General features: G+C 34.5%; 1 protein-coding gene across 6 annotated transcripts in view; it reads right to left on the bottom strand.

The window, feature by feature from the left end:
• Nucleotides 1-24,738, bottom strand: part of cita (citron rho-interacting serine/threonine kinase a) — a 56,098-nt gene extending 31,360 nt beyond the window's left edge. For 2 of the 6 annotated variants that reach the window (XM_039771638.1, XM_039771641.1), the window contains exons 1-12: nt 24,664-24,732; nt 22,580-22,684; nt 21,736-21,874; nt 21,095-21,270; nt 18,505-18,606; nt 14,481-14,623; nt 13,211-13,304; nt 12,228-12,431; nt 10,343-10,496; nt 6,161-6,344; nt 1,629-1,734; nt 974-1,117 (exon numbers count right to left, since the gene is read on the bottom strand). In XM_039771638.1, coding sequence (XP_039627572.1) covers nt 974-1,117; nt 1,629-1,734; nt 6,161-6,344; nt 10,343-10,496; nt 12,228-12,431; nt 13,211-13,304; nt 14,481-14,623; nt 18,505-18,606; nt 21,095-21,270; nt 21,736-21,874; nt 22,580-22,678 — 1,545 coding nt within the window. In that variant the 5' untranslated portion in view covers nt 22,679-22,684; nt 24,664-24,732. Of the gene's footprint in view, nt 1-973; nt 1,118-1,628; nt 1,735-6,160; nt 6,345-10,342; nt 10,497-12,227; nt 12,432-13,210; nt 13,305-14,480; nt 14,624-18,504; nt 18,607-21,094; nt 21,271-21,735; nt 21,875-22,579; nt 22,685-24,663 lie in introns of all 6 variants that reach the window. The other 4 variants (XM_039771639.1, XM_039771640.1, XM_039771636.1 and 1 more) reach the window with 3 other exon arrangements.
• Nucleotides 24,739-25,023: the final 285 nt, after the last annotated feature.

The following is a 25,023-nucleotide window of genomic DNA, read 5'->3' as shown; positions in this document are numbered from 1 at the left end:
ACTTACTAATACCTAACACAATACCAGGTTCAAAGTGGGCTCCTGAGTTTGCATAAATAAACCATTCAATATAGCTAAAATGTATTTCATCATTGCTTCATTTTTCAATTAATTAAACATGCTTCTTCAATTAGCCTCAGTAAAACAAAAAAGCAACAACTCAACAGTTCCAACTTCAAAAGCAAGCATGTTTATCTAGTTTTGACAGACACATTGTAATATACCCAAACGTTCACCCAGCCATACAGAAAAAACTAATAATTAATAATGTAAAAAGACCATAAAAATAAACATTTCCATTCTCATACAGAAAAGAAGGAAAATCGATCATACATGGAGAGATGCCTAGTATTTAATAATGAAAGACAATTTGACCCTTTTCGAGCAAAACAGTTGTACGAGATGAGACATATACATAATACTTATTAGTTTATTTGAGGTGAGGTTAATTAATAATAAGAATAAAATGCAATAATGACTAGAAAATGCACATGTCAAGTTAAAAATCAGATTTCATGTGGTGACAAGCAGTCTCTGAGGAACTGCTATTTTTAAACTAGAATCTCAAAAACAGAATACCAAAAGTGAACCTTATAGCACGTAATAAGCAACTGCAACTTTGTATGTAATGAATGCATGAAACTCACCATTTACATCATCAATAATGCTTCCACAATATATCTAGCAATGCTCAATTAGTTATGCAGTTTTGAAAATGTATTTTATCAGTATAAATATGACAGAGAACATAAAATTATGTACATCAGATGTTCAGACATCTTAAGGTAGCTGTTGCTGAAATTATTTTGACAAATTCTTGCTAGAAAAAGATGCTGCCAAAACAAAACTGTTTATCTACATTTTAAACTCTTACATACTTTAGTTGAAACTCTAAATTCCCTTAAAAAAGGAGAAAAAGCCCAATTATGCATGCAACACATACTAACAGTAGAACACTCCACATTCAACTCACACTGCACTCTGTGATGTAAGTGGCCAAATCTTGCTCAAGGATCGTACGCTGAGTTTCAGAGGCTTTGAGCTCAACGTCCTTTTCTTTAAGAACCGACTCCAGTTCAGTCAGCTTGCGCTGAAATCGGGAGATTTCCTGTTCCATCTAAAATTAGCAAAAATTGTTATCCTGCACTTAGTAGCAAGAATGCTGGTGACTCATAACACAAAAGTAAAACACAATCCAGAGGACTTACAGCTACACTAATAAACCATTTTTAGAAAAATTCAAAAGTGTGACATTTCATCATTGTTAATGGAAAATGTAAACGTAAACTGAACAAGATTCATCAGCAAGATGAACATAGACCATAAATGCAAAAAGCAGCAATTGTTCACTGAAGGCAATCTCAAACTTAACTTACTGAAATCAAAAAACTACAGGGAATAAAATTATAAACTAAACATCAAGCTAGAGTAAATGGAGCAAAATACCATACATCTTTTCCTACTATGAAAGGTATAAAAAGATGAGCAACAAAACATTTCAAATGTACAGCAATAGAAAAAAAAAAGTAAAATGCCAGAAAAACACATTTGATTTAATATGCCGATTTATGTACTGTGATGAAACAATGACCTTCAGAAACTTAAAAAAAAGTGTTATTTCAGTGTACCTTGTGGCATTTGTCTTGTGTATCTTGTAATTCTTTGCTTTTAAGCTGCAACCTCTTTTCCATGGAACTTGTTTTGGCTGGAGAATCGAGGCCTGTTACCACTGATCTTTGAAACATGAGGAGAACAACTTTGCAACAAATCTCTCATGCAACAAGACATTAAAAGACATTTAAACAACAAAAAGGAACAAGAGGAACAACTTATTCAGGACTAGGCAAGTGTACATAAAAATAATACATTGCTCTCCATCTAGTCCTTCTGCTTAATTCCATTTAGGGTGCACAGTGCCAGAGCGTATACGGACAGCTTTGTATGCAACACAGAAACCAACCATTGGTTCAGCACTGATTCGACATGAGACAAACTCTTATCACACTTGTACATCACCCTTGACTACACATGACAATAAAGAGTTAATAAATACTTTAACTAGCATGCTTTTCGAATGTGGGAGAAAACAAATTGTTTGTTGAAAATAAATTGACTTGAAAAGTAATCTTTTAGTTGCTTCTGAAAAGTAGAACATAAGAATAATGTAACGTTATTATTGATAACTTATACCATGATGCTCAAACAAAATTATACATTTACATTAAATTAGACTCTGTAATTGTATTTCCTTATATTGAAACTTAGAGAAAAAAAATAACTGGATGAGATATTGGAATAACTTCACGATTAACTGGACTAGCCTGATGAAATGCAATGGTCTCTAATCATTTGTCAAACATCAGTAACAAACATGATCCATAAACCTAAATACCTTAAAAATCACATGAATCTTTATAAATATGGAGTGTAAACGTCCTCCATCCATTTTTCTAACCTTCTTATCCAGGGTAGGGTAACAGGGCAAAGAAAACTCATTATACTAAAACCATTCTATTTGTTATATCTGTTTAAGGTAAATATTGTAATACAGCTATAAATACATTAGATATAGATTGATATATTTAATTTTGCTTTTATTACCAGTATACTTTTCATCTTATATAAAGCTGAATGTAACAAAGTTCAGTTTTAAGCTCAGATTTTTTTGAGGCACGATTGTTTATTGTTAGTTGATATGGAAAGGAGTTTGATTGGCAGCTCTAAAATGATCTTATAACAGTGACTGTGTGAAAGAGTGCATCAATGCGTCAGCAAGTGGACTTGTATTGGTTTCCACATTGCACCTAATAGAGATTGGATAAGCTCTGCTTCCCCTCAACCTACCTTGGAATAAGCAGTTTTAGAAAGTGGATCAGTGGATGGAAATATTGCATAAAATGTAGTGCTCCCAACATGATGTACAAATACAAACAACAGCCCTTTACACTCAGACAAAGCAAAACAGATAAACAAATAAAGAAAAAAAACAAAACAAAAAAAAAAGATGATGATACACTCGACTCCAGATTAAGTTAGTTACGCAAAGTCTATCTACTATTCATTTAAACGGCTTCTTAAACTAATTTACATTATTAAGTTTACCACTTGATTTGAGAAGAATCACAAAAGCAGGAAGGATGTCCATAGCTATTCTTTCTTCTGTTCAAACATTTTTGCAAAGCCTAGCCAGAATTTGAGGGTACAGTTGCCCAGGGGTCAAATCAGATTTGTTGACCATACAGGAAAACAAATCCTCAAGAAAAGTTTAAAATGATGGTTTCCTTAAAATAAGTGGTTAATTGTTCTGCACAGCTTCAAACTATATGAAGAGCAGATTTTCATATTTTTACTTTTCTGTTATGTTACATTAGCACAAGATTGCTTATGAATTACCTTATGGCTGGTGGGATTTACTTTTATACCCTGAAAACACATTTGTAGTTGGTAGATTACAGTCAGGTGCAAAGCACTGCACCCAGATTGGACTCAGTGTTAATTATTTTAACAAAACATCCTGCTTATGTTAGAGGCCGACATTCAATAAGGCAATGGACCATTTACCTATGAGGTTACTCTCAGTTTAACTTCTTCTCTCAATTCCAAATATATGTTTAACAAAAAATGACAGCTAAACACATTTCAGGAAATCATAACAAAAAAATAAATAGATTTGATAAGTGCAGAATTCTAGGCAAAGATTTTAGCCACTGCTTCTCACAGTACATTTTTTAACATATTAGATGTGACAAGAGAATATGACATGGGGAAAAAATATATAACACAAACATGCTTGCTCTCACACACACACACACACACACACACAAAACCCCTCAGGCTAAAGTTTGAAAAGAAAATGAGAAAACAAACAGACTAATCCAATTGACAGATACCAGGAACCCCTTTGGTTATATTTCACTGCAACACTAAATGCAAATATATTTTTCATTTTTGTTTTCTATGTGTTATGCATGTTTTGGTATGTTTACCAAACATTATTTAATAAGACATCCATTTTGTAAATCAAAACTTGAAATGGCTTCATAATGATGTCTACCATTGTCATCCAATGACATCCCAATGTAGACTTCTAAAAGAAATGTTAAACCGAACTACAGCATGTTTGCCCATTCAAGAAACGAGACAGAAGTGACAGCTGCTCAAAGGCTATTTCTTCTGATTAGTATCAGGTGAGGAATTAAACAAATAGACAACTGAGTTATTATGATTACATATGAACTTTAGATCCAGGGAACTTATGTTGTCATATTAACAATTTAGATGATCCCATTTTGAAAAGTTAGCCCTTCTCTACATTCCTTGTTACAGGGAATATAAACAATTAGCCATTAAAAACTAAGCTACATATGCCTTGATGATTTCAATATAAAGGTATAAGTGCTCAGAGCACTACAGAAAGAGATACATCTTCTTAGATGATCTGAAGTTTAAAATCCAGCTCAAGTGGCAAACACTGCTCCTTGTGTCAGGCAGGTGACAATATTAAGGGTGTTAGTTTCCCCAGCCAAAACACATTTGGCTTAGGTCCAACAGACAACACTGAAGGAAATACAAAAGTATTTGCAGCAAACTGTGTTTTGCTAAATTTTCAGTTCATATCCATCAAAATGTTTCTTGTAAAGGTAACTGTGATTTGTATATCTTTAGCATTGCAGATACAACTCAGTTTCATAAAGGATCTACAATTCCCATAACACATTATTAAGGAGACCACAATCTGACTGAATTCTACTGTATATGTTTATGAATATCTGCCAGTAGACCCTCCTTGCTGAATCCTCATTGCAAACCATGTTAACTAAACTCTCAAAAAATAGTAGTAGAATATCTTATGTAAGGAACACATAAACTGGACACATTAAGTTTTAACAGTCTGTTTAAGGATTTTAAAATCACAAAACATGGCACTAAGAACAGCTCAATAGAATAGTCAGGACATTTGCCTGGAGCACCTAGACTGGGCATCTTAAGCACAATGCACCTCACTCTTCTCCCAAAGAGACCATCAGTATAGAAAACACAGTTGGAGTTCATTTCCACAATCAACAACTGAATTTTTAAAACAAGAAGCAAACAAGAAAGGGATCCCTTTAAAATATAACACTAAGCACTATAAATATTATAAAATCTTGGAAACGTTAAAAGGTAAATTTTGATTAGCTGACACCCACAAACCATTACGTAAATCTGTAATGGAAGTAATTTTAGACAAATATGGCACATAATTAGACACTCTTTAATGTCTGTTACTATAAATAACTCAAATATAACCAACAAGGCTAAAACTCTTTTATGCAAACCAGAATAACCAGTGAAAATTGTGAACATTCTTAAATACCATTAATGAAAACAAAATAATAATAATAAATAATAATATTAAATCCAGGTGGACAATCAACATAGTAATTTACTAAGATATTAGAACAGATCTGAACTCAGTAATCAAATGTTCATTTATCATAGAAAGGAGAAAATGAAGACAGTGATATTAGCACTACAGTAAGATATTCATTAATGCCACACTGTCAGTGATCTCCTTTCCTTATTTTATACAAATTTGCTTATTTAGCCTTTTCAATTAAAGCAAGAGCCACAAAAACATTTGCAAGATGTTGTATATTTTTCAGTTATTAAATTGATGAAACACTTGCACATACATGCACATAAAATATTGTGCCATGTAAACAGTAAGACTGTCCAAGGATTATGAATTCATAATATCCTTATATATATATTTCTTAAACAGAAAGAAAGGTATAAAGCATAAAAATATACAACTAAGGCAGATAGCATAATTCAGTTCAAGCAGCCTTTAAAATGTATACCGTGTTTCTTTAGGTAATCTGCAGCATGCAGATCTCATGCTGTATGAATCATTGCTACAAAAAAAAAACACTGCCTTTATTACACATTGGCAAGCCATTTTATCTTCCTTTTCCTAAACAGAAAATAATCACTTGGCAGAATTCCATTTATTATTCAAGTCTGTGACCGACTATACATCTGCATAAGCACCAAGAAGCTCTGCAGTGATGGTTTAATTACCTGACAGAAGATCGCCATCATCCCAAGGTGTATTAGGTATCAGGTCTCTTCTTGTGCTGCAAGTTAAGGGCTGGCCAAGGTTTCATCAGCTACTTACTCAGATCGTGTGAGAGTTGTCAAAGCCTTGTTGAAAGAAAACCCTACAAAGGGCAAATCCTCCCCCAAAAAGCCTGTTCTGTGTATCTGTCCAAGGGGAGCCACAGTCTTGGTGGTTTTCTGGGGTTCATCAAAATTTGAGGTGTCATCTTCAGCGTGCAGCGTAGGAACAAATGGAGGAACAGCTAGAAATAGAAGTGAGAAGCAGTGGATGCAGAGCTGTGTGGTTTTCTCACTGCAGGCTTTCAGTCTAATCACACCAGCTGAGACCCTGCTGGAGACTGGTATTCAATAGGCTGTCAAATCATGTTACAGCTTCTACTGATTAACCCTTTTTGTGTTGAGCAGCTAAAGACGACAGAAAATTCAGCACAAAGCATCATGGTCTAGGCAGACCGTGTACTGCTGTTTATTACAGTGCAAGCCTCATTAACAGAAATCAGGCTATGGTGGGAAGATCAGTAGCTGCTCAGACACAGCTGCTGTCAAGACAACAAGCAGCTGAAACAGCCTGGTAGTTACTGACCACTAATGAATTCTGAATAAAGGTTTTCTAAGTATCAGGATTTCCAGTACTGTAGAGGAGACTTGAAAGAATATATTATCTAGCAACACATGCAGGAAACAAAAACAGATTGCTCAAAATGTGAACTATTCACTTTACCATAAAAAAGCACTTATGGCAATTTACATAAAGGAGACTTTACATACATATACGAAATAAATAATTCATGCAGATTTACATATACTGTACCTGTATAAACAAACCCAAACCTTATGTGAAAAATATATAAACATTAATACTAATATTTATATATATTTACATATATTATGGAATACAGTACTTTTACTATATTTATAAACTTCATATATTTTACAAGGAATGCATGTGCAAGGATAGACATATATGACAGAGAGAGAGAGAAAGAAAGAGTGTAAGTGAAACAGAAGGCAGGGATGGACAATCCCTTGCCTGGTCAGAATGCCCATATAATGGAGGGTAAATACAAGTGGATGGCTATTTTCCCCTTTCCCAAGAAAGTCAACATAGTGGAATGACAGGGAGATATTGCCTATCAAGGCTGTGTATACCCCTACCACCACCACCACAATAGATAGATAGATACTTTATTAATCCCAAGGGGAAATTCACATACTCCAGCAGCAGCATTCTGATAAAGAACAATATTAAAGAGTGATAACAATGAAGGTATAACAGACAGACAATAAGTTTGTATAATATTAACGTTTACCCACCCAGGGTGGAATTGAAGAGTTGCATAGTGTGGGGGAAGAACAATCTCCTTAGTCTGTCAGTGGAGCAGGACAGTGACAGCAATCTGTCGCTGAAGCTGCTCCTCTGTCTGGAGATGATCCTGTTCAGTGGATGCAGTGGATTTTCAGTTATTGACAAGGAGCCTGCTCAGTGACTGTCGCTCTGCCACGGATGTCAAACTGTCCAGCTCTATGTTCACAATAGAGCCTGCCTTCCCCAATGCACTAGGTAGCAGTGTCCTTTTACTAGATCACCCATATACACATTTATGGGGCAATGGGGGAGTTGCAGTCCAGTTGGGTGGCTCAGCCGGGTGCTATGTATGTCTATAGAGGGAGCTGCTGAGAATAGATTTCTCTATTTTAAAGAAACACTTCCTGAGCCAGAAGTGCTTTCTCCATGCAAAGTCATGACTCCGGAAGTATTCCCAGGACTGACATGAAAGGAGTTACCTTGCTTTGCACACAGTCAGAGTCAGGAGAGCAGGAGGAAGACAAAGCTGGCATGGAAGAAGTAGAGATGAAAGAAAAGAAGTTTTGATTATGGACAAAAAAAAAAAAAACAGAACTTGTGTGGAGTGTGGTTTTGTTAAGGGTTTGGGGCTCTGAGATGCGCCGTGCAGGCCACATATCATATACTTATATAATACTCAAATGCAGACAAAATTAAATCAATGTTATTTCAGTTATAAGACAGCATATTATACAGCAGGGGTGCCCACACTTTTTCGGGTTGCGAGCTACTTTTAAAATGACCAAGTCGAAATGATCTACCTACATTAAAAATGCTATATACACATACTGTATATACACACACACACACACTGGAGTATACTTGAGTATACCTTGTATAACTGAATAACCTTTACGGCACAATAACAGTTCAATACATTTATGGACGCTACAGTATTTCGATGTAATAATCTTCATGTGGGAAAAGGTTGACTCGCATAAATAAGTAGAGCCGAATAATGCAGTCAAGGAGCTTTTGAATTCAGCCGAGTGAAAAATGACGGATGTCCGATTAACTGCGATTTTAGTTCCCTCTCCTTTCTCTTTCTCAGATCGCTTTTTGGAAGGACGTCAGTTTCGTAGTTTTTATGAACAGTTCGAAAGTGCCTTTTTCCTTCTTTGGAATAACAATGATAGATTGACAGATCAGACAAACGCACTTCGATTGTGACATTGTGAGAAAAAAATCCTCTTCCAATTCCACATCCAGCCCATACCCTCCCCAAACAATTTTTTTTTTTAAATCCCTTCTTTAGTCGATATAAATTGGAAGGCTAACTAGATCACAGCCGGAGTTTTGCAGTGTTAGAAGAAAGATCTCAGACTGGCCGCCCTGTATGTCAATCAAGTGGCAAATGCCATAGGGAGGATATACGATAGACTAACGTTTAAAAAAAAAATTTTTAATGCAACGCAATCTACCAGTCAATCGCGATCGACGCATTGGACCCCGGTTATACGGTATATAATATATACAATTTATACAAAATAATGAATACTTTTTTCATGTTATTTCTTTAATATCATGTTTAAACCAAAACAAAAAAAGACACCATATATTCAAAAATTTTCAGAAATACTTACTGAACATGGATCAATGCTGCAATTCTCTAATCTTATCTAATGAAACCCTTCAATAGGAAACTTCTGTAATCGCAAGACTCTTGGATTCAATACAAACACGTGCTACTTTATGTGTGTCAAAGAAGTTTATTAAGTGTTAATTTTTTCCTATTTTTAAATTGAACTGACCTAAATGACAGCATTTTACTAGGACATATTTATATTATAAAATATGCTATGCTCAACAACATCTTACACTCTATCCTCAGAAAAATTTGACATTAACTTACAATCTGCAAAAGAAGTACCAACTAAACTAACATTTTTCTTTTACCATGTGTTCATTTATGGGTAAATGTTGTCCAAATTCATTAACACTATAACAATGCTTACAGTTAGGATTTGGTATACACAACATTTCTAATCACAATAATAAGGTTTGAGAATAAAACATAAGGTTCATCTCATACAGCTATTTTCTTCAACAGTGTCAAAAACTGGAGGGGCTGTAGAAAAAAAACAAATTGTAGTGCATAGCCTGGGGCCACTTAGCAAAAGTAGCTTAGGTCTGCAGAATGGAATTATACCTTCCTGAAGGACAAATAAGAAAGTAGGCCTATTTATTATTAATCCTGCTGTTCTAAATAGAGACTGCACTCTAGAAAACTGGGTACTAGAAATGAAATTACAAGAAATGCCTCCAAAATAAGATACAATTCTAAATCATTTTTGTAGTACAGGAAGCTATACATTTATTTCAAAGTACTGTATATTCCCTTTATTCTGTTAAAACATTTCCCAAAATATTAGTAGACGGATAGATGAATGAAATCAAAAATAACCTTATTTACCAATAGTAAACTAATACAGGATAAACAAGGTAATGTACATTAACACATACAATGGCAAACTGCAAATTCCTAATTAAAGCAGCAACCCTTAAAATTTAATTTGTATGTAGAGAATAAATTAATAGCCATACAGATATAAATGTGTATTATTTAAAGGCTAATATTTCTGAACCTACACTAAACACTAAAAAAAAAATATGACATGTGAAGAAACACAAAAATGAAGATGGACATGCTATATTTACTTTACATTTAAGGCAATTCTTTATCACTAAATATTAGCTTTTGTAGTAATGAAGCTGTACTTAGGGTTTTTTGTAGTAAAGAACAGACAGATGATTTAAGAGCTGTACAATGCAATGGAAATACTACATTCAACTAAAGAATACAAAAATATAACAGTCCCTATTATACCGTATATTTTATTACAACCTTAAATAGTTGTAAAGCCACATTATATTGTTTCATCAATGTAAACTTACACTGTCGAATGTTGTTCCAGTCCACAGAGGCAAAGAAGGCATGGCAGCAGAGACCTTCATACGTCAGTCTCTCGCTAATGCCGCACAGAAGGCTCTGCATCAAATCCATAAACTCAGTGCTGACTTTTGACTCATCAGGAAATTTCAGGAATCTCTGTAGAATTACACCAAGTCAAATAAATGTTGGCTAGGTCTATAAAACTTTTTAAAAGAATACTACTAAGCACTCATAACACCTGCCTTTTTTGGCCAGGGTTAAAGAGAGCTACTGCCTATACTAGTGATGAGAGATAAAGCAAGAACAAGGTCTGAATGCATTGTATTACATCCATTCATATCTTTAAAGTCAGAGTGACCAAATTAACTTAACCTACATCAATCCAAAATAAATACAAAGTAACATCTGCCAGTTAACCCTAACAGACAAAACATTTGTTATGAAGGAAGAAACTAGGTTATGGAGAGAAAATAAAATATGGTACACACATTTCCAGGACTTGGAAATGATCTCAGTAAACTGGGACCAATAGGCAATAGCAGTAACCACCGTGGCACCATGATCACTTTACAAAATTAATATATAGTATAGGGATTAATACAGTGTACCAAATGCCAAAAAATAATAAAGTAAACAAAGCAATATGGCAACTTTAAAAATAAATAAATAAATCAACAAACACCCTTTTCTTGTCCACCTAAACATGCCTCTTTCTCAGTGGTCACTAAAAACAAGAATGACACCCATCTCAAATTATTGGTGTGCACCCAAGTGGCTGAGAAGTTAACTGTTTCAACCACAGATCTTAGGACAGTGGGAATAGAAAGAGCCATTTGACAGCCACTTCTACAAATTGGGCTTCCACGCATTACCTGTTAGTTGCCCTTTTTGTATGGCTCAATGCAGTTGGAAAAAGATTAATAAATAATACATAAAATATATTTGTGTGTATAAAGTACTAAGCCAAGTGCTGTCAAAAATCACTGAGTGTAACAGAGAGACTGTGAACACAATCAATATGGCTTACAGACAAAAGCACTGGAGACCAACATCTTCAATCATTACTACCAAATCATTAAGTGAGCACGGAAAACATGCTCCATAGTAAGAAGTATTGAATTATACTATGGACGCCTGAATTAATAAGAAGCCTCCTCTGATAACATTGATTAACAGGACCAAGGTAAACAACTTAAAACATTAAAACTTAAAGATAAAACAATATACAGGCTATAATTATGGAAGCCCAAACAAGACAATCTGACAGAGGTGCAAAGCACTTGAATACTAGTACACACATAAATCTGATTGTTTAGCACAGGAACAAAAGAGAGCACCTAGTGTTAGCCTTGAGCAGCGAAAACGTATCTCTACAACAATGTAATTTCAATACAGGGAATATCTCAAGTGTGTCATGGTAACATACTTGTAATGAAGAAGATACTTTCTTTAATTTGGTTTTAAATTTCAGTTCAAGCCTTGGTGCAAGCACCTTTTGGAATCATTTTTTCTTACACAAGAAGGAACTAAACAAAAAATGAAGTACTGACATATTGTGAACTAATAATTCAGTAGTATATAGTCACATACTATTATGCCTCTAAGCACAAACCAAAAAGTATTTAGTTAAACACGCACGGGTTAGTGGGATGCTGGAACAAAATAACTTTTAATACTTCATGTTTTAAATAAATGCATACTCTTCAAGATGTCAATAGAAGAGACAGTTTTAAAACATAAGGAATGAACTAAATAATGTACTTAATTAAATTGGACAGAATCCTCTAGTACAGAACAGTTTTAAAACATATACTCTAGAATGTCTCTTCACAATACTTGTACAGCATGTTCACAAAAGTAACTGTACAGTAAATCAAATTAACATACCTGGAAATGAATTATATTATTTATTGTCTTTGCTGTTGTCCCTTCAGTAAAAGGTGATTTTCTATACACCATTTCATAAGCAATAACTCCAAGAGACCACCAATCACATTCAACGCCATACGATGTCCTAGTATCTCCATTTATTGAATTCAGTACTTCTGGAGCCATAAAATCGGGTGTACCAACTGGTAATTTTGCATTAACCTGTAAAAATGTGTGAGGGGTAAGAAGTACCAGATGATTAACTATCACAGTTTATTTTCTCCACTATTTCATAAATCAAGAAGACCAAGAAAGATTTACAATCATTAAAGGAGTTTTAAAAAATTAAGATATTGATATGTCATAAGCCTGCTCTAAAACCTAAACAGATGTATTGCATATAAACAAATCTATTAAGCAGCTGTATATCAAATGATAATTTCATATTGAAATATTTATATTATATAACATACCATTATTGGACTGCAGATATTGATAGTTTCACATTTATTACACCTAATTTGGAACTAAGCATAGTTAATCTACTGATTACCTGGACTCAAGATACTGATACATACTAATTTTTTATTTTTAATCAAAACATTAGTTGTTAACAATAATGATAACAATACAAATAATAATAATAATACATTTAGAAGGGAATCTTAAACCTAAACTCAAATCTTGTTTAAATGGGAGTGTATGTAACACAATCAAATACCTACCACTGAGCTCTGTGGAAGTAAAAGCACACACACACACACAAAACCATTCTTTCAGCAAAAAAACTAATTTACAAGAAAGATAACTAAATTCTGAAAATCATTAGTGGAAATCAAAATAATGTGTGCTTTTTAAATCAATTAGAAACTGAAGGAGAAAAAAGCAAATGTTTCACAATCCAAATCGGCTATCCAGAAAACTCCTGCCACTTGAACCTTACAAGCCTAGAGCTTTTTTTTCTTTTTGTTTACTTCTTAGTAATAAAACACTTTCCTTACCATTTTATTTATTCCTAATTTAGCTGCAGAGCCATAATCTGCAAGCTTAATATGTCCAGTCCGGTCAATCAGCACATTTTCTGGCTTAATATCTCTAAACAGGAAAAAAAAAAAAAAAAAAAGGATTAAAAAGATCTTCCCACGCTCAACACTTTTAGACTTTATGCACTGAACAATAGAAGGATGCAATTGATCAAATGGAACCAAATTTTTTAATTTTAAGTAATAACAGGTCAGGAATAATGCAACAAGCAAGAGATGATTAATTCAATAATATTGTGAGATTTTTTTTTAATTCAGTTGTTTTTTGATATTCAGCAGGCTTTCTGCAATAATAAATACAATGCAGGGAGGTATCTAAAATTTTAGTAGATGAAATTTGCAGCTACTGATTGTGTCAAACACTACATGATTTTTTTTTTACATATGTGGACATAAGATTTGATCTTCATTTATTTATTTATTTATTTTTTAAGAGATAAGTGACTTATTCCAGCATCTTGCATTCTGCTCTCAGGTTGAAATTGATGGGGCGGCCTGGCCTGGACAAGCTGACAGTTGTTTGAAACCTCCACTAGTAGATGATCTTCTGGCCAATGGAATGGTTGATTTCCAATAATTTGTAGATCATTTTAAATACATCCCAGACTCATAGGCATCTATAACATTCTTTCCCTTTTTTCACATGACTGTTGATCCATAGAGCTTATCTCACTTCCATTTAGTTCACTGTCTGAAACCGTCTGGAGTTTTGTTTTTTTTTTTGTTTGTTTTTTCTGTCCCCCCTGGCCATCGGACCTTACTCTTATTCTATGTTAATTAATGTTGACTTATTTTATTTTCTTACTGCGTGTTTTTTTCTTCTATTCTTTAATATGTTAAGCACTTTGAGCTACATTTTTTTGTATAAAAATGTGCTATATAAATAAATGTTGTTGTTGAAATGTGTTTGTATAAGTTTTAACTGGCCTCCACCCACATCCCAAAGATGTGCATTTTAGTTTATTGTATACTCTATAATTAGCCAACTCGAACAAGAATGTGTTCATGCATGCTTACATATGTAAAAATACTAGCATATTTTTACAGAATTCCACTCAACTCTGCTGTTATAGGTTTTTAAACTCCCATAACAGGCAGTTCTAAAAAAAAAAACTTAAAATTACTTAAAATTGAAAAACATTCCATCATGTCTTTTGCAGATTTGCTAGTATGTTTGATTTAAAAGCTATCACAATGTAGCATGCAAAAATAGAAACAAATGACTGACCTGTGCACAAACCCCATCTGATGAACACTGTGAATTGCCAAGACAAGCTCAGCCAAGTAAAACTGAGCCATGTTTTCATCAAACTGGTCATCATATCGGTTTAGTAATGACAGAAGATCTCCACCAGGAAGATACTCCATTACCTAGAAAAATGCATGGGTAAGAAAGTAAGTGAGGCACCAAACCAAGCCTCCAGAATCACCTACACACACACACACACACACAAAGAGTTTACTTTGTGACGGTTGTGGAATTCAGGCATAGCAAGACCCTGCAGTTGTTAGCCCACTGACACCTAGATTCAAATCGTACACTTGGTTGCTCTCTGTGTGCAGATTGTATAAGGTTATTCTCCAAGTATTCTGTATCCCAACTCACCAAATACAAGGGTGTTGGGTTGGTTGCCAATTCGAAGTTGACCCGGTGTGATTTAGAATGTGGTTATACAGTATATGTAGGCAGACTCTGTCATGAACTGGTGCCCACGCCAGAATTGATTTCTACGCTCCACCTGAGTTTGCTAGAGTAGGCTCCAGATTTCTGCAACCATGAAATGGGTTAAGAGGATTTGAGAAAATAGTGCTACATTTTTAAACTAAAATACAATAGTATACTTTCACTTTACCTTCAAAAATGAAAATCTGGAAAATACACCACATAAAATAAAAGATTTGTTATTTGGTGAAAGTGAAATCCACAAACACTAAAGGCAAAATATCCAAATCTACAATAATCTGTTCACGTGCGTATCATTCAGTGCTCAAAATGTAGATTTACAAGATTCAGGACCAAATGCTATGGGACTCTGTGGTCCCACAACAATTAAAGGTACTACAAGTTTAATTTCAAAGAAACCACACAGAGAAGCGAAAGAGTTAAAACGATCGGATGTATTAGAAATTCTACAGCCAATAATGGATACAAATCCTTCTTCCAAAAGTATCTTGCTTTACACTAAATTTATCTGAAAAACATGGACAAAGAAGTTCTCTTGGATTTCTGTATGAATCCGAAAGATCACACTCGCATATATAATAAACCAACATGTGATGACCTGTCAGTGATAATTGTTTTGAAAGATGGAGATATCAAAAACAGAGTTGATATCCGCCATTATCCAAAAAGCACAGCACAATTTGTCGCAAGCGGCAGAACCGGGAAATGACTAGTGCATAGGGGGTTGGCACTATTGGGTGTCCTTGGACAATCCAGAATTTTAACACATTCCAAAAAAATGTGCACGTTAGGTTAAGTGGAGACTGCAGATTGGACCATAAGTATGTGTGAGTGTGCCTAAGTGTACCCTACTATGAGGTGGCATCTCATCAGGATTAGTTCCTGGCCTACACCCAATGTGACCAGCATAGTCTCCATATTTCCAGCCTTCTGATGTGTGAATAGTGGGTTTAAAATAAAATAAATCAATAAATGGCTTACGCTCTAAAGCATTTCGCTATAAAGCTTGTGGTTGCCCATCTAATCTCCATTATTGATTGACTGTGTAACTGTGTATATGTCAGTGAAACCACAAGTGATCCAATTGAATATAAGATACATGGACATTTTATCATTCACTTCTTAGTTTTAAGTCACTTTGGCATGGTGTAATCCAGGTGTATATTGTTCTTAAATACAATAAGGTAATGGAAATAAATTAATGAGGAAAAAAAAATAAATCTAATCAATTTCTTAGGTTCTCATCCTATGTGTATCTTAAGTATTACTACTAGTATATATGCAAACTGGGCAATATATGGTACTTGGGTTAGATGACATAGATTAAAGCAGGATGTAGCATTACTAGCTTGTCAGAGAGCCCATAAAATAATATAGCTACAGATGTTCTGAAGTGTTCACTGTAGATGGTTCTTTGCAAAAGTGAAGCTTCTCAAAAGAAGTCCATTTTAGTGCCATTTTATATTATATGCAAATGTGCGTCAGATTTACTGCCCAGTATTAAAAAACCCTGAATAGGTATTTTGCATGCTTTATTTTGTCTTTTATAAAAGGGCAACACAACAGTAGCTTCAGTGTAAGGACAGAGCACTTTATACAGAAATTGAAACGTGCCAATTTAAGAAAAGACATTACATAAAAAGTCATTACAGCACTGGTTAAACTTGTATATGACAATGCCAATTTCTGACCATTTTTTGTATGCATTTGTAATTATATTTGTTTTAGATTTTAAAAGTCAAATTTTTTTTAAAATTGTAACAGTTTTAAAAACATCAAAATTTTCTCAAAAATTAAACAAGTACTATAAACACTATGTACTGTACTATAATGTGCAACCAAAAATAAATCTTTTAATGAAAACACAGAACTAGCAATGTGCGGTTACCTAGCAACAGATGCTTTTAATAAGGTGTCTACTAGAATAAAATAGCAAATGTAAAAAAAGAAAAAGTAAAGCATCTGAAAAACAGCTATCTATTCTCATGGTATTCTTAAAATGCATTTTAAAGCTTAAATGACTGAATTATTAATTATAGTTCAACATAACTTTTATACAGATCTTACACTGCAGCTTTTGTTGTAAGAACCATCTGCCAACGAACAATTAAGCTGTACACGCAAAATTAATTTCTGGACAAGCTGCATAGATTGGAAACATACTTTACTATAGATCTAAACATAATTTAGACCTATCAGTTCCACAAAGAATCTAATCCCAAACCTTTCTTTCACTTCTGTATAAATAGGCAGTACTTTCCATATTCTAAGCTTTCTTTACTGTAGAAATTTCCTCTGAGTCTAAACACACCTGACATCAGATGTGTTCAATTAATATTTCATATTATAGGAAATATCTATACAAGAAAAATACATAGAGTTTGCACGGAAAGGAAAACAAATGCTGGAAATAAGATTTCTGCCTTCGGGAGTCTAATAGTCTTTATAATTAGATTGCAAAGTAAAAAGAAAACCCTGCATTTGTATTCATGGAGTTATATTTTAAAGAAAGCAGAATAACAGAAAAATCATTGAAACAAAAGTGTTTTTTAGCATGACCTTGTTATACAAAACTAAAACATACCATACTTCTATTTTTTGTCAAGTACCAGATGCTTCCAAGGCACCGAACCGTCAACAGGCAGGTATTGCAAATGATGCATTAAGAAGAAGAAGTACCTATAACATTATGGTACCTTACATACATAATGTGTAGGTTAAGACCCGAGTATCCTTTCCAAAAGCTTGCATTACACTAATGCAAATTAACAATAATCTGCTGGGAAGCAGCACAAGGATTATTATTATTAAAAAATTATTTAAAGTTATGCTTTCAACCCAAACCTCTTACTTTTTAGTGGCAAATACGTGACTATGTAGCAAACGCTGAAAGATGTGTGAAAGAATGCAATAGTGCTAGAAAGTTGTGAGAATGTAGAAATGAAGATTAGATATGTTGTATATTTGTTTGCCTTTAGCCCTGATCCTTTACACTTCAGGAAAATAGTAAAATTATCTACAATCCTCTTATACAAAAGCCCCATCAAAAGGTGTTGTAGTCATTTTCCAGAAGTACTACAAAAGAAAAAAAAAAAAGCAAAGCAACACCCAAGTTTCATTTTATGCATTTGTACTACTCAAAAGACTCAAAATATTCTCTGTATGAGAAAATTTTAGGGCCGAAACAAAAACGTAGGGCCAACCTCTAAAAACGCAAAAACATCCAGTTACTGTTAAGGTTTTACACCTTCCAAAGACAGAAAAAAAAAGCTGACATAACTTGCTAATACAGTATTTGTAATACAAGTACAGATTAATGTAGCAATTTCAGATAGAACTGCTTCAAAATGACCTGTGGGAAAATTATATTGTACATAACAGCCTTACCAATAGCTTTTGCAACATACATTGATGAATAACCTGAACCCTGTTATAAATAACAATTTCTTTTCCTATACTCATCATATCTATGTCTTCTCTAATAATCTATTTTGTGCAACTACACCTACGAATTGCATCACATCTATATTAACCTCTGTATGTAAAACAAACAATATATATTTCTCACCAAATAGAGGTTTTCTTTATCTTGAAAGGCATACTGCAAATGAGGGATCCAAGTACTTGTGCCTCGAGCCAAAATATTGCGCTCCTCTTCATAAAATGCCACCTAGAAGGTAAAAAATAAAAATAGTACTAACTTATCATAGACAGAATGACATTTTGATGTAATGCACACTGTAAGCAGCATTATTGTCAATCAGTTACCACTTGTCCACTAAATTGCTTACTTTTTTTAACAAATTTTAATTCAAAGGCCTACAAAAAAAAATGTACAACTTTGAAACTATTTTCCAAATAAAGAGGAGACGACTAGAAGCAAATATAACATTTTTGACAGTCACTAGACATCTTAATATTATTTTCGTTTGTCAGAAAAAGTGCATTTCACCTTGAAATATTGAAAGCCACTTTGATTTTCATGAAAATGTTTTTTAATGTGATCTAAACCATTCAGGGTTTTAACACCTATGATCACAATAAGTTCAATAAAAAAAGAACTTTGAGAGGGTTTTTTCCAATGAAGAGGAGTGTTTTAGTACAGTGGTTATGAAGGATGTCAGTCTGAGGAGCTATCATCGAGCCTCTCCTGTCTCATACAGCAAGGGTTTTCATTAAAGAAATATTCACAAGGTGTATATTTGTCAGATATACAGTGGTGTGAAAAACTATTTGCCCCCTTCCTGATTTCTTATTCTTTTGCATGTTTGTCACACAAAATGTTTCTGATCATCAAACACATTTAACCATTAGTCAAATATAACACAAGTAAACACAAAATGCAGTTTTAAATGATGTTTTTATTATTTAGGGAGAAAAAAAATCCAAACTTACATGGCCCTGTGTGAAAAAGTAATTGCCCCCTTGTTAAAAAATAACCTAACTGTGGTGTATCACACCTGAGTTCAATTTCGTAGCCACCCCCAGGCCTGATTACTGCCACACCTGTTTCAATCAAGAAATCACTTAAATAGGAGCTGCCTGACACAGAGAAGTAGACCAAAAGCACCTCAAAAGCTAGACATCATGCCAAGATCCAAAGAAATTCAGGAACAAATGAGAACAGAAGTAATTGAGATCTATCAGTCTGGTAAAGGTTATAAAGCCATTTCTAAAGCTTTGGGACTCCAGCGAACCACAGTGAGAGCCATTATCCACAAATGGCAAAAACATGGAACAGTGGTGAACCTTCCCAGGAGTGGCCGGCCGACCAAAATTTCCCCAAGAGCGCAGAGACGACTCATCCGAGAGGTCACAAAAGACCCCAGGACAACGTCTAAAGAACTGCAGGCCTCACTTGCCTCAATTAAGGTCAGTGTTCACGACTCCACCATAAGAAAGAGACTGGGCAAAAACGGCCTGCATGTCAGATTTCCAAGACGCAAACCACTGTTAAGCAAAAAGAACATTAAGGCTCGTCTCAATTTTGCTAAGAAATATCTCAATGATTGCCAAGACTTTTGGGAAAATACCTTGTGAACTGATGAGACAAAAGTTGAACTTTTTGGAAGGCAAATGTCCCGTTACATCTGGCGTAAAAGGAACACAGCATTTCAGAAAAAGAACATCATACCAACAGTAAAATATAGTGGTGGTAGTGTGATGGTCTGGGGTTGTTTTGCTGCTTCAGGACCTGGAAGGCTTGCTGTGATGGATGGAACCATGAATTCTACTGTCTACTAAAAAATCCTGAAGGAGAATGTCCGGCCATCTGTTCGTCAACTCAAGCTGAAGCGATCTTGGGTGTTGAAACAGGACAATGACCCAAAACACACCAGCAAATCCACCTCTGAATGGCTGAAGAAAAACAAAATGAAGACTCTGGAGTGGCCTAGTCAAAGTCCTGACCTGAATCCAATTGAGATGCTATGGCATGACCTTAAAAAGGCGGTTCATGCTAGAAAACCCTCAAATAAAGCTGAATTACAACAAATCTGCAAAGATGAGTGGGCCAAAATTCCTCCAGAGCGCTGTAAAAGACTCATTGCAAGTTATCGCAAACGCTTGATTGCAGTTATTGCTGCTAAGGGTGGCCCAACCAGTTATTAGGTTCAGGGAGCAATTACTTTTTCACACAGGGCCATGTAGGTTTGGATTTTTTTTCTCCCTAAATAATAAAAACCATCATTTAAAAACTGCATTTTTTGTTTACTTGTGTTATATTTGACTAATGGTTAAATGTGTTTGATGATCAGAAACATTTTGTGTGACAAACATGCAAAAGAATAAGAAATCAGGAAGGGGGCAAATAGTTTTTCACACCACTGTATGCAGTTTAAGATACCATAACATTCAGAGCTCAGAGAAGCAAAAAGAAAATCTATTGTTTTAAACAGAAAATGGAAAAGCCACATTGTTCAAGCAAGATAATGCTTTCTGACCAACAGGCATAGAGTGTCAATTTATCAAAAGCAAGGCTATGATCATCTGAGCATTTTTCCTGACTGTATCATAGAATACATCAAGAAATGTCTTCTTGTTTTCTATTGCATGTTTCCCTGCATAAATTTGTTTTCAACATAACTAAAAGAACAAAAACACTGAGGAAATTTCATACTATTAAGGCGTCCAAAAGTATAAAGCTTGGAAGAGCTCACGTTATCGAATGACAGCAGAGAACTCTTGTTCATCACTTTCATGGCATAAACATCCCCAGTTGATCTTTCTCTGACCACATGAACCTCTGCAAAATGACCTCGCCCCACAATGTTTCTCATTTCAAAGTCTTTCACAGTGGGCTGCAATTGGCGTAACTCATTGACTGTTTCTGTGTCTGTGATACAGAAGAACAGAGAAAAAACATTCAGAATTATACTGTAATTCAGAGGTCAGAAACCTAATTAATGAAACAAGATCACACAGTAAAAAAGTAGTATTTAAAAGGATCTCAATTACAGGTGTAAACGTAAGAAAGGAGATTGAAATTCTTAGGACTTCCATAGTAAAGGTACATACACAGATTGATGAAGCACAACATCTGTCATTAGGTGTGTTTTTAGTAACACATGCAGTCATATGGCTCCAGAAAACAAAATAAGGGCTCCTTAAACAATTAGTTTTTACTTTCATAGAATATTTCAGTTATAGTTTAGAGGATAAAGCAAGCATATACACGAAAAGCCCTTCAAAATATTTTCTCATAGAAGTTTTAAAGTATTTTATATTAAAAAGAAAAACATAGTATTAGGAAATACTTTAATGTAATAATTCTCAGGATGTCTCAGCTATATACACTTACACTTTCTAACAAAACTGGCAACATTTTTGATCTTCATTAATGATGGGGAACAGCACTCCTCAAACAAAACAAATAGAGAATCCAGCAAGCCTTCTCGCCCAATTTGAAACAGATTCTGTTGTTGCAATGTATTCTTGCCCTTTACAAAAGTGAGACAAACATGTAATAAACATTTACCATGACAACAACAATAAAACTAATGCAATTTAAAATGGGAAAATGTAAAACATTAACATGCATTGTATACAAAAATAAAACTTTTGACCATAAAACAAAAACGAAATAAATTACAGATTAAAACATTACAGTTACATTAAGTAAATATGCACACACACATTCCCATTTTCTCTTTGATGTTTATAAGTTCATCCTTGTTATCTCTAGGGTTGCTTGAGCATATTTAGATATTGTGGTTTTCTGAATGAGGTCTCCAAGTATGGAAATCAGAGTCAGGGATAAAGGAAAAATGGTATAACTGGTCTGTATATAAAAGATTTAATGATAAGGATTAACAGTAGATGTATCTTAGCCTTAGATCTCGTCTTACAGTAACTGTTTAGTCTAGCTTCCATATAAAACTATATGGTGGTAATCAAGCTGGTAGTCCATTTGTATTTTACCCCTGGTAAAAAGTCATATTTTTATTACAAAGCTTTCTTTTTCAGTATACCTGAGCCTACCATCGCCAATAAAATTCCTAATTATTCAAAGTACAGTATTTGAAAGAAAGTTAACCTCTGATAATGTCACTTACAAATAAAATGAATATGCAGGCAATTATTTTAAAACTTTGCATTAGTCATTTCAAAGAGCTTCATCTTATAAATATGTAACAATAACATACCTGAAATAACAGGTTAAGGCGAGAGCTCCTACTTGCGATAGGCTCTGGGTAGCCTGAGTCCAATGGGCTGCTACGTATCCCAAACTTAAACTTCAGCATTTTCGTCTTTAAAGTTTATGAGATGGTACAATATTACAGAACATCAGTTTTTTTTTAATTTAATCAAAATTCAATAAATAGACTTTAGAGTTCTATCTATTCCATATTCAAGAAATATCTGAATAGAGTAAGTACTTCTAATTTTCATTTAAAAACCTTAAATAACCTTTCAGTGTCACAATTAGAGCACTGATTTCCGTTTATACTGTAAAATGGAATTAAATAAATTGAATAATTTTATAAATAAAGCAAAACAGTAAAAAATAATCATGGTATTAGATTAGAAAATAGCCGCATATGAAGACACAACAAAATGGATTGTTTCTTCTGCATCTTTCCCTCATGCACCTCTGTGTGCCATTTTAAACCAAAACAGAACAGCAAATATATGTATTGCCTCCAAAATAATGAACTATTATGGTAAAAATGGACAGAGGAGGAATACATAGTGGCATATCATAACGTAACAAACAATCAAAAGCAGACACATAGCTGCCTAACTTTGCATATAGGGTGTCTGCCCCAAATTCTAAAATACCAAATCAAGAGCATTAAAACAGTCTCCTGAAGAATTCTGTCTTCTAAAAATCTAGGATAGACATTACATGGCTGAACACAGACTGCCATTCTCTATTCTTTGTGCAGACACTCCTGTCTACAGTACTAGGAATACTGCCACCTGTTTGTTGTTTGCTCGGTATAATATCTATAATTATTTCACTAATGCCAGAAAGGTTTCTTCATATTCCTTCAATACACTTGTAACCATGTCCATCTGCAGTCCTGCATTCTTTTTATGTCCCCTACCTCTCCGGCACCTCTTTCACAAAACAACACTTTTCATATGTATACATGCAATCGTCTGAGAATAATGAAGTAAAATGACTACAGCCAGTACTGTTACTAGTGTAAATACTCAAACACATGTACCGTATGTGCATTTATAGAATGCTAACTAGCAAGAAATACCAAATGAGGCACGTGGTGTGGTTTGAGATGTAATATTTTCCTGTAAACAGTTATATAATATAATGGAAAATAAGAGATAGATGAGGGACAAAAATAAACACCATGTCCATGATGCTGTAGTATCATATTTAGCAGGGGTGCTAAGTGATGACAGGTAAAGTGAATACAGTTATTGTCCTACCCAAAACCGCACTAAACAGCCAACTGTAGAGTTACATTTACTTGAGCAATTAAGTTCATGACATGGAAACATATTTAATTCATAAATAACAGCACTAGTCACCATAAAGAATGTAATAGTACAGGTATTTTTGGAGTGAACCAAAGCGACTAGACTTTTACATAGTACATAGGCAATAGTATTGGATCAAAAATTTAACTTTTAGTATAAGCATATAGCTATCAGAACATCAAAACAATAAGACATCAGTGGATAAAAAAAAAAAAAAGGTCAACGACAATTTAGTTAAAACCACTGAAAGAAAATTAAGAAATTTATAAAAGTTAAGGCTATAGTGAGGGGTATGCACTTTCTAACGATACAGATGACAATACATTAGCAGCCCAATCAGCCGGGCAAAAGGCATGAAATTAATCCTGAACTGGATAGTTTGCATCCCTAATACACACATATACTCTCACCGCTGAAGTTAAATTAGCATCGGCAGTCATTCAAACCTCTGCAACGTTTCTAGGAAAACCGCAGTCCCGGGAGAAACCCCAGATGAACAAGAGCAGAACATGCAACCTCCACAGTCGATCAGCCCAGGAATCACCGTCAATTACTTTATCAACGCCAACACAAGAAGTAAGGTAATGGCAAGAGGGTCAAAGACGGCACAACTAACGAAAGTCGAAAGAAAATAATATCAATTATTCTGATCAGTGTTAAATTGAACACAAGGTGATCTTAAGCAAAAGTAGATGACACTTAACACCGAGAGTAACTTCGATAACATAGTCGTTCAATGTAAACCTAAATAAAGAATGGGAACTGCCTGAATCGTATTTTTTACCAGTTAACCTGTTGACATCAATGCGCTGTCAACAAAGCACGAACGCACGTCCTTCCTGGTCAGTTTCAAATTCTGGCGCCTACGACGTAACGGCGCTCCTCATTTTTACGTGCATGCGTAAGCTATTGCGCAAAGGCACACAGATGGCGACGTTTATGGACAGGGGATGGGCCGTGAGGAAGGAGAGGGAGAAAAAAAACATTGAATCAAAATCGACTCACTGCTGCCGACTAATGTACAGCACTTGATTTACATTCAGAACATCCCATTATCTCTGCATACTGAAACTGTGTCAAGAAGTACAGATTAAGCCTCCTGGGTAGCTGATTTCAGCACTTAAGAATTCAAAAAAATTCGTCC

Source organism: Polypterus senegalus, chromosome 12, assembly GCF_016835505.1.
Source record: "Polypterus senegalus isolate Bchr_013 chromosome 12, ASM1683550v1, whole genome shotgun sequence".
NCBI lineage: Eukaryota > Metazoa > Chordata > Cladistia > Polypteriformes > Polypteridae > Polypterus > Polypterus senegalus.
This window is presented reverse-complemented; position numbering and strand designations above follow the sequence as displayed.